This window comes from Perca flavescens, chromosome 6 (genome assembly GCF_004354835.1).
Source record: "Perca flavescens isolate YP-PL-M2 chromosome 6, PFLA_1.0, whole genome shotgun sequence".
NCBI classification, from domain to species: Eukaryota; Metazoa; Chordata; class Actinopteri; order Perciformes; family Percidae; genus Perca; species Perca flavescens.
The window spans coordinates 25,188,698-25,201,216 of record NC_041336.1 but is presented as its reverse complement, the minus strand read 5'-3'; the positions used below and the strand labels follow the sequence as shown (position 1 = coordinate 25,201,216).

At 39.6% G+C, this 12,519-nt stretch overlaps 1 protein-coding gene across 1 annotated transcript in view; it reads left to right on the top strand.

The window, feature by feature from the left end:
- The window catches only part of LOC114557645 (doublecortin domain-containing protein 2), a 28,796-nt gene extending 25,586 nt beyond the window's left edge, over window positions 1–3,210 (top strand). Inside the window, exons 9-10 of the mRNA XM_028581228.1 lie at window positions 722–792; window positions 1,811–3,210. Coding sequence (XP_028437029.1) covers window positions 722–792; window positions 1,811–2,596 — 857 coding nt within the window. The 3' untranslated portion in view covers window positions 2,597–3,210. The remainder of the gene's footprint in view (window positions 1–721; window positions 793–1,810) is intronic.
- The last annotated feature ends 9,309 nt before the right edge of the window (window positions 3,211–12,519 follow it).

Below are 12,519 nucleotides of genomic sequence, written 5' to 3'. Positions count from 1 at the left end.
GCTGCGGTATACACAATGTATAATTTCAACAAGTCACTTACTGGAGGATGAATAAGAGCTCCCTTGTTTATAGGAGAGGTTTTATGGGTTTCTGAAATGATGTAATGTGCTCTGACTGGGTTTAGGGTCTTGAAAAGTAGTTAGCAATATTCCTTATATTAAGCCTGTAAAATTACAGTAGAGGATCAGACAAAATAAATGGTATGAGAATGTAACATAACGAGGGTGGCATTAAATTAATCTGAATTAAGCCTATTTGGGATTGTTTTACGTTAAAGTCATACGCAATGCTGTAATGTGCAGAGTTACTTTGTATTCGGCTACATTAAGTCATGTTGAGCTTCTACAAAACAGAATGTTGAATCAAAATATTATTCATGTCTTTGATGCAATTCATACCATTGCATAACCTCTCTGTCTCTATTTTGTCTGATTTGGCCAAGAAACGTTTGTTTATGCCTGTGTAAAATCCAATATATGTAGATGTATTTACACCTGGATGACAACCATAACTAAGTTTCATCTTATATTGCGCCTAACAAGCCCATTCAGGACACAATATCACACATTTTGATCACGGAATGCATATGTCATAATATCACGCTGAAACATGCTTCAAAATCACAGGCACACTTTTCTGTGAAATCAGCCCACATTTCTCTGATGTTATTTGCAATATGTGTGCTCAGTTAATATAACTGCATGTTCTCTCTATTACCAGATGACCTGGAATCAAAAGATGATGATAGAGATACTGAGGACAAGACCCCCCCAGACCAGCCAGCCGATGAGGTATGAACATACAGTACAGCACTGTACATAATAGACCAGCAGTGTCAAACTCATTTTCACTAAGGGCCACACTGAAAAAAAAGAACCACACCAAGGGCCAGACATGTAGAGTTTATTATTTATGTGCTTTTGTTTTGTCACCTTTTTTTAAATTTGTTTTTGTCGCATTTTTTGTTGACATGAAGCCCTACAAAAGTCATCAAAAGAGGTCCTTAGTCGTCATAGAGCAAATCAAGCAAAACAATGATACTTTTTTTTTTAACAACCTGTTTTACACCCTGAATACGAAAACTCTCTCTCTGCTTCTGGGGGAATCTCTGAGTCTCAGTGTCAGCAAATCTGACTCTGCTTTGAATGTCATATAATTGCAGTTTGGCGCACAACTAGGCGGGCCAAAACTTATTGTGAACCCAAATTTATATACGGGCCGGATCTAAATCTGCAAGGGGCCAGATTTGTCCCGCAGGCCTTGAGTTTGACACGTGTAATAGACCATTACGGGAGCAAGAAATTACATCTTTTTAAAGAGACATACATTGTGTTTGATGTGACCTCTCATTGGGCCACACAGCAGGTACTTTTCCTAACATAATTACGTGGGTTCAGTGCTTTGTCCAATGTCATCCTGTCCCATAATATGAGGAGAATGATGTATTCAATATTAACTGAGTTTGCTTTAGTTTTGAAGATGTACAGTATATACTGTATTTTCATATTCATGACCCACAATTTCTATTTCAACTATTTTAACCCTGCTTTAAGATATACAGAATTCTTATAAATGTCACCCATATGTAATGTTATGAATTGGATTGATTCACATGTGCCAGCTAATGTGTTACTCCATTACTTGTTGCATATTGATTGACATGCCATCAAAAGTGTTTTGCTTTGGCTCCATTTGGATTTGTAAGTGCTCAACACTCAATAGCGCTGTCACTCTCTTTCAGGAAAATGGGGAGAATTATTGTTATTATTTAGAGCTATAAATTGTTTCTGTGGAATTATTGCATTACAGAAACCTGCAGATGGTGATGCAAAAGCTGAAGATGAAAATGGTGAAAAGGCAGGAGAGAAGGAGGAGGCTGTTGCTTCTGAAAACACCACAGAAGCAGACACTTCCACAAGCAAAGAAGAAAAGAATGAAAACCAGTATACAAGTGGCAAAAAACAGGGAGGGGAAGAGATGGAGGAGAATGCCGAGGAAAATGATGAAAAAGAGGGAGAAGCAACAGCAGGATCTGAAGAGAAGGAGAGTGAAATAAAAGAAAAAGTGAAGAAGGAGGTCACAGATGAAAGTAAGGAGGATGTTAAGAGTGAGTCCAGTAGTAGCAACATTGATAAGACCCAGGAGAGTAAAGAGAATGGAAGCCATTCATCTTCTGAGTGTGAAAAAGATGAGCAAGACAAAAATACAGAAGAAGAGAAGCAAGATGAAGACAGTGAAAATGGTGAGAGAAGCAGTGAGGAACAAGTTAACAATGTAGACATGGGGGAGGAACAGAAAAAGACAGAAAACAGCAGTGACCCAGGGAAGACTCCGTCAGGTAACGAGACAAAAGAGAACGATAACGGCAGAAGTAGCAGTAGCGGCCGTAGCCAGGGAGAAGATGTGAGAGAAACAGAAGAGAGAGCTACCAAGGACTCAGGAGAAGATGAGAGAGAGGTGAACGGAGAGGTCAGTGGAGGCGATGATGAGGTGGAAAATGGAGCAGAGCTAGACATGGACAAGAATTCAGCCAAGGATGCCGCAGCAAATGGAGAGGAAGGGGTGGATGGTGACAAAGACAATCCAGGAATGTAAGAGAAAATTGTGGGATGGGCAGTGTTGGAAATAGTAAGCAATACTTCTACAATCTAAATGTAATGAAGGTGGCAGAGCAAATTCACAGAAAGTGAAAGCAAGGGTTGTTTTACGGCCATGTAGAATATGCACTGAGAAGTAAACGAGCAAGTAGTAGAAGCTTTGAATGGCTGCTACATGATGTCAGGTACAAAAACACCATCAGAATTTCAGGTATGTATTCAAAAGCTATTTATCGAAACATTATTCATTCAACTATTCAACTATCATGTCTGAAACAGACAAATAAAAGTTACCTACATATTCTTATTTTTCATTAAGTCATACTATTACCTCTTGGGCTGCTTTATCGTTTCAGTATACATTGTCTGTGAGCACTGTAGTGAGTGATTAAAATTACTAGTAACAGACTTTAAATGTTTAAACATGTTTATTTTTAACAGGTGTGATTATACTAGTTGCTTGTTTTTAAAGATGTTTTTGTATGTTTGTTATTTTTGTCTATTTTCCAAAGCAAGTGATAGAAGTGAACTTTTTTTTTAAGTTGATACAATAAGCTGTGTGTAATGTTGTAAGCATACAGTATGTGTCTGAATGTTCCACATCATAATCCTTCATTATGTCTCATGCATATTTGTTTATTTACATCTATCTTCTACCATAACAATAAAAGAGAAACATTACAGTGAGGCACCTTTTAAAAAATACTTTAAATAAAATTACTGTAATCAAATTTGTCCAAAAATAATAAAAATAATAACACCAAGTGTGATAATGCTAATTTGTTTGTGGCAGTGAATATCGTCAGTATCGATTTACAGACTTGTTTGTCAAATTGAACAATATACAATACTCACAAGTCCCCGGCTGAGCGCCGCTACGTTGGAGTTTACCCCTGTGGACTAAGCCTGCGGGTTGTGGGGGGGGGGGTAAACTCTGACTGTTGTTTGTGCCTATGCACCAAACAAAAGCTCAGAATATTCGGCCTTCTTGGAGACCTTGAATGAAGTCCTGCATGGGGCTCCAGTGGGGAACTTCAACGTGCACGTGGGCAATGATGGAGACACATGGAGAGGCGTGATTGGGAGGAACGGCATCCCTGATCTAAACCTGAGTGGTTGTTTGTTGTTGGACTTCTGTGCTAGTCATGGATTGTCTATAAAGAACACCATGTTTGAACATAGGGATGCTCATAAGTGTACTTGGTACCAGAGCACCCTAGGCCAAAGGTCAATGATTGATTTTATAATCGTTATATCTGATCTGAGGCCGTATGTTTTGGACACTCGGGTGAAGAGAGGGGCGGAGCTGTCAACCGATCACCATCTGGTGGTGAGTTGGGTCAGGGGGTGGGGGAAGACTCTGGACAGACCTGGTAAGCCCAAATGGGTAATGCAGGTAAATTGGGAACGTCTGGAGGAGGCCCCTGTCCGAAAGACTTTCAACTCACACCTCCGGCGGGGCTTTTTGTGCGTCCCTGTGGAGGCTGGGGGCATTAAGCGGGTGGACAATGTTCAAAGTTTCCATTGCTGAAGCTGCGGCGAGGAGCTGTGGTCTTAGGGTCTTAGGCACCTCAAGGGGCGATAACCCACGAACACCGTGGTGGACACCAGTGGTCAGGGAAGCCGTCCAACTGAAGGAGTTTTTCCGGGATATGTTATCCCAGAGGACTCCGGAGGCAGTTGCTGGGTTGCCGTGAAAGAGGCAAAGCAGCGGGTGTGGGAGAAGTTCGGAGAAGACATGGAGAAGGACTTTCAGTCAGCACCAAGGTGCTTCTGGAAAACCGTTCGCAACCTAAGGAAGGGGAAGCGGGGAACCATCAAAGCTGTGTACAGTAAGGATGGGACGCTGTTGACCTCAACTGAGGAGGTAATAGGGCGGTGGAAGGAGCACTTTGAGGATGTTAAAGGCAGAGCTGGAGGATAACGGGGGATTGTCATCGATTTCCCTGGTGGAGGTCGCTGAGGTAGTCAAACAACTCCACAGTGGCAAAGCCCCAGGGATTGATGAGATCCGTCCAGAAATGCTGAAAGCTCTGGGTGTGGAGGGGCTGTCTTGGTTGACACGCCTCTCCAACATTGTTTGGAAGTCTGGGCCAAAGGAGTGGCAGAACGGGGTGGTGGTTCCCCTGTTCAAAAAGGGGGACCAGAGGGTGTGTGCCAATTACAGGGTATCATACTTCTCAGCCTCCCTGGTAAAGTCTACTCCAAGGTGCTGGAAAGGAGGGTTCAGCCAATAGTCGAACCTCGCGTTGAAGAGGAACAATGCGGATTCCGTCCTGGTCATGGAACAACGGACCAGATCTTCTCTCTCGTGTTTTGTGGATCTGGAGAAGGCTTATGACCAGGTCCCCCGGGAGATACTGTGGGAGGTGCTGTGGGAGTATGGGGTGACAGGGTCCCTTCTCAGGGCCATTCAATCTCTGTATGACTAAAGCGAGAGCTGTGTCCGGGTTCTCGTCAGTAAGTCAGACTTGTTTCAGGTAAGGTTTGGCCTCCACCAGGGCTGCGCTTTGTCACCAATCCTGTTTGTAATATTTATGGACAGGATATTAAAGCGTAGTCTGGGTGGGGAGGGGCTGCAGTTCGGTGGGCTGGGGATCTCATTGCTGCTTTTTTGCAGATGATGTGGTTCTGATGGCATCATCTGCCTGTGACCTTTAGCAAGTAGGACATGAGTCCTTACCCCAAGTGAAGGAGTTCAAATACCTTGGGTTTTTGTGAGGGGACAATGGAGCGGGAGATTGGTCGGAGAATCGGCACAGCGGGGGCAGTATTACATTCAATTTATCACAACGTTATGATGAAAAGAGAGCTGAGCCAGAAGGCAAAGCTCTCGATCTACCAGTCAGTTTTCGTTCCTGCCCTCACCTATCGGTCATGAAGGCTGGGTCATGACCGAAAGAACGAGATCCAGGGTACAAGCGTCCAAAATGGGTTTTCTCAGGAGGGTGGCTGGCGTTTTAGCTTTGGGTAAGTTTAAAACAAAAGTATCCAAGAAAATAGTTTAACATTCACAGTTATATTAGTAGCCTGTGATTAGTGTACATACTTTAATTTTTTTAATTGTTTGCATCAGAATAGGTGCAGAGCACAAAATTCTGGGCCCCGTAGAAAGACATTCTCTATGGGCCCCTCCCCGCATCCACAGCTATTCATTCTAGCATCTTTTTGGGCCCTCCTCACATGAGGGCCCTGGTTACTCAGTCCTATTTCCACCCCCTCTCCGACACCGCTGTATGAGAATAATGTGTGCACAAAAACATGAGTGCTTCTAGTAGCACATTACAATTTGGCACTACTGAACAGTGTTGTAGTACTCGAGACCTGTCTTGGTCTTGGACTTTTTGAAGGTCTTGTCTCGGAATCTGATCACAGCCCCTTAAAGTCTTGGTCTTGACTTACTCGATACACTCTGGTCTTGGTGATGACTTGTTCTCTGTTTGGGTGGTTTTGACTACTACTAACACTGGTATTAATCAACCAATTAATATAATAATAATGTGTATTAACCATATCTTATTTAGGCATATATTCTAATTTTAGGAACAAAGATGCAAAGCTTGGAAAGCTTTAAGTAAAACGACAGGTGGGAGATGTGATGTAGCTAACCTTTTTATTTTGTTCAGTTATCTTTGTTTTCCCATGAAACAAGGTTGCATAAAGCCACTATAAAGTGCCTCCCACGGGCAGAAAACTGTAGTGTGTAAACTGTGATCTAAATCAGTGACTATGATGACCTCACCACCCTCTCATCCCTGCAGCTGTTCAAATTGGGATTCATGCTGCCAATGTGTCTGTGAGTCACCATCCCACGGGAGAGGGACAACATGGTGAGAGAGGAGGGTGAGGTAGAAGGAGAAAGGAAAGAGCAAGAGACACAGACAGTGGCAGAGGAGGCTGTGTGTGTGTGTGTGTGTGTGTGTGTGTGTGTGTGTGTGTGTGTGTGTGTGTGTGTGTGTGTGTGTGTGTGTCTGTGTCATACCGCCTGACTGAGGTGATGATCCTCAAGGTGCTATTTCTGGAGTTACCATCAATTCTGTGTGTGCATGTGGGCGTGTTAATAAGCCTGTGGACAGCACTGACACCCTTCTGCGCTTCCCCTACCAAAATGAATTTCCTGATTGATTACAGTAAGAGCTTCTACGCGGTGTAATGAAGGCTTAGTGGAACACCAATGACAGTTTGGAGTCGTTTATTAATGAAAACCAAATCCAATAATTACTCATTCTTTTTCTTTTTTTCCTCCGTGACGCGAAGGGGACATACTTTATCTTTAAGAACAAAAACCGACTCAACATGTTAAGTATATTGAACTGACACTGTATTTCAGGTAAGATTTAGATGACAAAAGTGCCAGTTGTTTGGCACAATTCAAAACAGCAAGGCAGTGATTTTTACAATTACAAGGTTGAAAAAGCAGTACAAGAATAAGTACAAGAATAAAACAGACATAATCAAAACGAAACCTAGGTTTTATTAACTGACGTGTTTTCATGCTAATCGAATGAGTTTGGAGCTTTGACGAGGCTACCGCAGACCACTGGTTAGCTTACAATGCTAGTATTTGGGGCATAGGGACACTCAAATTAAATCGTTATTTAATACCACTTAAAAGGCTCGAAATATCACCACACCATAATGTTAGCATAATGAGGGTCCCTAAATGTGAACCAAAGTATTGACAACATTGTAAGTGTACAGATAGTTTATTAAAAATATAGATTATAAAGACAGTAGCATTCATTCGTTTACTTGCGGTTTACTTGCGGGAACCATCTTGGGAAAGATAAGGCCAAAACCAGTCATGACTAGTCGAACGCCGTGCAACGTGGAATCTCCATAGACAGTATATGAATGTCAGACTTATTTGCACGGCGCTTGTTTTTTTTTTTTATTTTGCACGGTGCTCGTTTTTCGACTAGTTATAACCCCTAGGTTCGTTTTGCGCCGGAATTGTCCTTTAAGTGGTGATGAAGTGAACTTTTTTTCTGTCCATTTGCTATGTATAGTTTAGTGAGTATGTTTCAATTAAAAGGATAAATACAATCTTCACACATTTTGAGCTGTGGATATTTCAATTTTATTGTGTTCTTTGAAAAATATAAAAGTTGTATATTGACATATTTGTTCTTTATCCAATAAAACCTCCAATGAATACAGTATAAATTTTTTTTATTTACTAGGAGAATCCACAGTAACCCTTTATAATAGCCATCATTAATACATGACAAATTGATAGTTAATTTAACTTAAGTCAATATTTATTACAAAATTATGACTACTATTGTTTACTAATTATGAGTGATGCTAAAATTGTTATTTTAACAGTTTATTGTTGCACATATAACATTTTATATATTATATTTGTTAATGATTACCCAAATGATTTGTAAATCTTTAAGAAATCATTTGTAATTTGTTTATAAACATTATTTGGATGGCTATAATAAAGTTGCAACTGATGATTATAATACCTTGTTAATGCTTAATAGTTACGTTGCATTATTTAGATAGCTATCACTATTCGGTGCACCAATATATCAAATAATCATCTATTTCTTTGATCACTAAAAAGATTAAATTGGTCCAAATTAATGTTACTTGGTGCTTTATTACCCACTTATTGATCATTAATCAATTTGAAATTAATCTAATTATAAGCATTGCAGTTGCAACTTTATAATAGCCATCCAAATAATGTTAATAGATGGTTCACAAAACAATTATTGACCATTGACAATTAAATGTATTAACTAATTATTTGATATACTATATATACCCTAGACTAATGATAAAATAAGATACATTATAACATTACTCGTAAACTTTAAAAATCATTACATTGTATATAACTATTAACTAATTAACTATCAATTTACCATTTGATAATGATGTTATTATAAAATGTTATCGAATCCACTGTTACATCAGGAGCCACTTAACCTGGGACATGGTCAGATTATGAGCAGAAAAATATCCATTTGGGATTGTAATGCAGAACTCAACTTTGGTCAATGTAAGGATACAAATAATCTCACAATTCATAGCATGAAACTACAAATCAGCACATGTATTGATCTCTTAACACTCCAACCACACTGGTTTGTTCATAACAGATTGTTTAACAGCTGGGTTTTTCTTCTTGTACTGTATGTTTGCAGCTTAACAGTGGTTGCGTAAATTCCTTGAACATTTCTTCATTATTAGTATATTGTTCTTTATAGTTATACATGTTTGTGTTGTATCTAAGACCTTGGTCTTATATACATATTCATATTCCTACATATTCCTACAACTTCCACTCTATTCTTTGATGTAATTTCAACATAGCTATGTGTTGAAATTACATCGTTAGTTGTAGGATGTTAAAAGTAGGATGTTAAAATGTTAAAAGGTCAACTTACATGAACATAGGTGGCTAGCATAGCAATAGCTTTTATAGCTTATATAACATGTATTTATAAATAACCTGTATTGTTTTATGTATTTGGCATTGTTGCTTCATAGATTTGAAGGGGATACAATGTTTGGAAAGACCTGCAGCATTGGTGCACAATAGGAGGCATGTAGCTTGATGGCACTTGGACTGTGACTACCACAAAACATTGTTCTAAGCAAGTACAGTAAAAAAAGAATGCTGCATTTTTACAATATATGCTGTATCTGTGTGCAATAAACATACCATCCTCACCCACTGTATAGGTCGACTGTTCAAGCAGCTCATAAGGACCCCAACAAGTCCTCTGAAACATACAACACTATAGGTTGTTTATTCCTACCCTCTAAAATGACCTATAGGAGCGTTTCATAAATTAACGCCCCTGGCGGTGGCAGGAAATACGACCTACAGGAGCATTTTACAGAATGTAATGGTCGCGGTTTTAAACCCATCACAGTTTGGTAATGTTTAGACACAAACACTACTTAACTACTTAAGTTCAGAAAAAGATTGTGGTTTGCGTTACTTCACTTCGGGTTACCCACCTGACTCAGAGCGTGATGTAATTCAGTTTGTTCTGTAAAGTTAAAGAAAATTGCTGTGTATTTTTAATTTCATTGACACACAAGCTCTGGTCTCCTGGGTAGAACTCCTGTGTTTGTTTAAAAACTAAACTTAAACTTAAAGCTAAACTTAACTTAATCCATTTTAACTACGTGTTTAAAACTTTGGACATTACGTTAAATAGAATGGTCCCATGACAAAAAGTGCCACCGCGATCACATGTTTATGTCAGGTGTTGAAGACAGCCACCGGGGGGGCATATCATAGCGCTAAATAGAACGCTTATAAATGTTGTTTTGAGAATCAGTGACAATCAACCCTTTCTGTGGTTTAGGTATAAAGGTGTTTAGCCTCGTGAGACCGTCATGATCTCGCGAGCTTCAGTTTTCCACTAGCAGATCAGTCTGGCATCTTGAGATAGAGAAAATTTTGAGCCGTTCGCTAAACGACCGGGCCAATCAGCGTTGGTTTTGAGGTGGGTTAGGTGGTGATAGACAGATGGTTTATCCAATCAGCTAACCAGTATTTTCAGACAGCGGTAGCCCTAATTCTGTTAGCCGCTCGCTAATGCTTTTTTTCTTTTGGATCCCTCTTTTGGAATATGGTCCGGGAACCTGAAATGGTTTTATTCCTAAATTCTCATTACACAAATGGCAAATATCCTTTACCGATATGTTGCTTGCATGCTGAGCTAACAAGCTATGCTTTGCTTGCAGCAGCAGGGGCGGGCTTGTGGTTGTATTTTCATACGCTTCATGGATCTGATTGGTTGATTTGGCCCGTTCATCCAATCAGCTAACCAGTATTTCCGCCCCTTCCCAAAAGTTGGGAAAAAGAATGCGAAGCAATCCATCTGGCGGAGTCAGGTTAAAAGGTGTTGGGAAAGGATACAAAACAAACACAAGAAGCAACAACATACAACTTACAATTTAAAGTGGCATGGTCACAATATATAAAAAAAATATATTCAAAATACACTAAGTTTTTAAAAAGCAGCAAAACATGACCATTACTAGCTTATTGTGCTTGTAAGTTAAAGATAAAGCACCTGTGAGTGCCAAGATTGAATACAATAAATAAAATAAAAACCTTCTTCTGTTTCTCATATGGTACGCAAGTGAATATGCAACCAGTTTTAAAAAAAAAGCTTTAGTGATACATAAGTACTGAATGCTGTTCAGCTCAATGTAGTTTCAAGTTTTGTTTTTGAGCACAGGAAGGCAGTTATTGTTGAAAGCATCAGTGGATCCAGACAGATTAAACAATGAGCGCTGTCAAACACAGCTGATGTGTGATCTCACTGGAGATCTGAATGCACTCTCCTTATCCCCCTGTTATGTTATATAAGCTGTCACATTGTTGGTCTTCATTTCAACAAGCAGCACGTGCACATCTCTAACTCACCAACTGCAAAAAATGTACATGCTTGGTCAGATAGGTGTGTGTCTACATGCTTGTGTTTGTCAAAGGAAGATAAAGAGACAAAGAAAGGAAGAGCATGCTTAATGAAAAAAGATAAAATATATTTTTTAGCGATAGAAGGCATTAAAAATGCATTATTTGTATTATCTTGAAAGTAATCTATTTGATTATGATTTTTTTACTTGACAGAGTATGTTGTTCCTGCATTTTCCGTCAGGTTTAATGTACCTTTCATCAGTCTATCTGGTCTGGTCTGGTCTATAATCCTGCTGGAGATTCACTGAGGGAGACAATGTCAGAGGCCTAATAAGACAGAAGATAATGTCAGTGTTAAATCTACCCTGAAGGTCTGCTCTATTCTGTGTTTTTCTCAAATCTGTTCTGGTGATGTGTGAACTTCTAGCAGATCATTTGTTAAGCCTGCTCTTGGCTTGTTGATGCATGTGAACTTAAAAGAAGTATTCACATGTACGTATATTGTGCGTTTGTGACTGACAGCTCTGACTGAGTGTTGTGATGAAGTTGCACTACACATACATGTACACACAAAGTACGCACATAGAAACTCTCATCCTAAGATGCCTTTTAGACACTAGACAGAGATAATGGTTGTTTTGTTCAGTGCTTCTTTTGATCATTTTCTGACAACGGGGGCCAATCACCAATAACTTCAAACAACACTGCATCTGCTGCTCTGCACCCTCCAGCATTAACACTATCCTTTTTTACAAAATGTGAATCCTCTCGACAGATAAAATACTCGGTGGAAGCTACGATGTTGTTGTTCAGCAGCTGTGTTCTATTGATTTGTTTCTGTGTTTTGTTTTCTGGGTAGGGCTCAAGACCTGCATGTGCTTTATCGGATCACTATAAATTTAATACAACTGATGTCCAAAATGAAGACTTAAACTTTGCTCAGCCAAAAAACGACCACATGGGTCGATTGTGCAAGTAGCTCATAATGGCCGAATATTACGTTTCCTGTTAGGGTCAAACAAACACAGGAATTGCACTCAGGAGACCGGGATTCGTTTCTTGTGTCTCGTGTGAAACCAAAGGTCAACTCTTTTGAAATTTAAGTTTTACCTATCAGTATATGGACCTTAATCCATGACGCAATGACCTCCATATCGCTATGTTACGTCCTCATTTTAGTATTTTAAGCCAATCCCTGATTTTTTACTAAGCCTACGTATTTTTGTTGCCTAAACACTAGTTACATTGGACTATGTTTACTACGTGTTTAGTCTTTGGAAAATCAACCTATAATGTTGTTTAGGTGTGAGGATAGGTTGCTATATAACTTTAAAATAAAGTGTTAATGTCAAACACAGCAAATAAAGATGAATAACCAATACTGCAGGACATGTAAGCTGACCTTTCAAAAGAAAGAAATTCACACGTAGACACACACGTGTTCGCACTTGCACACAGTCTGCGCACCAAAACACTCGTCACGCACACTTCTTCACTTTACGCCTTCATCTGGACTTCTG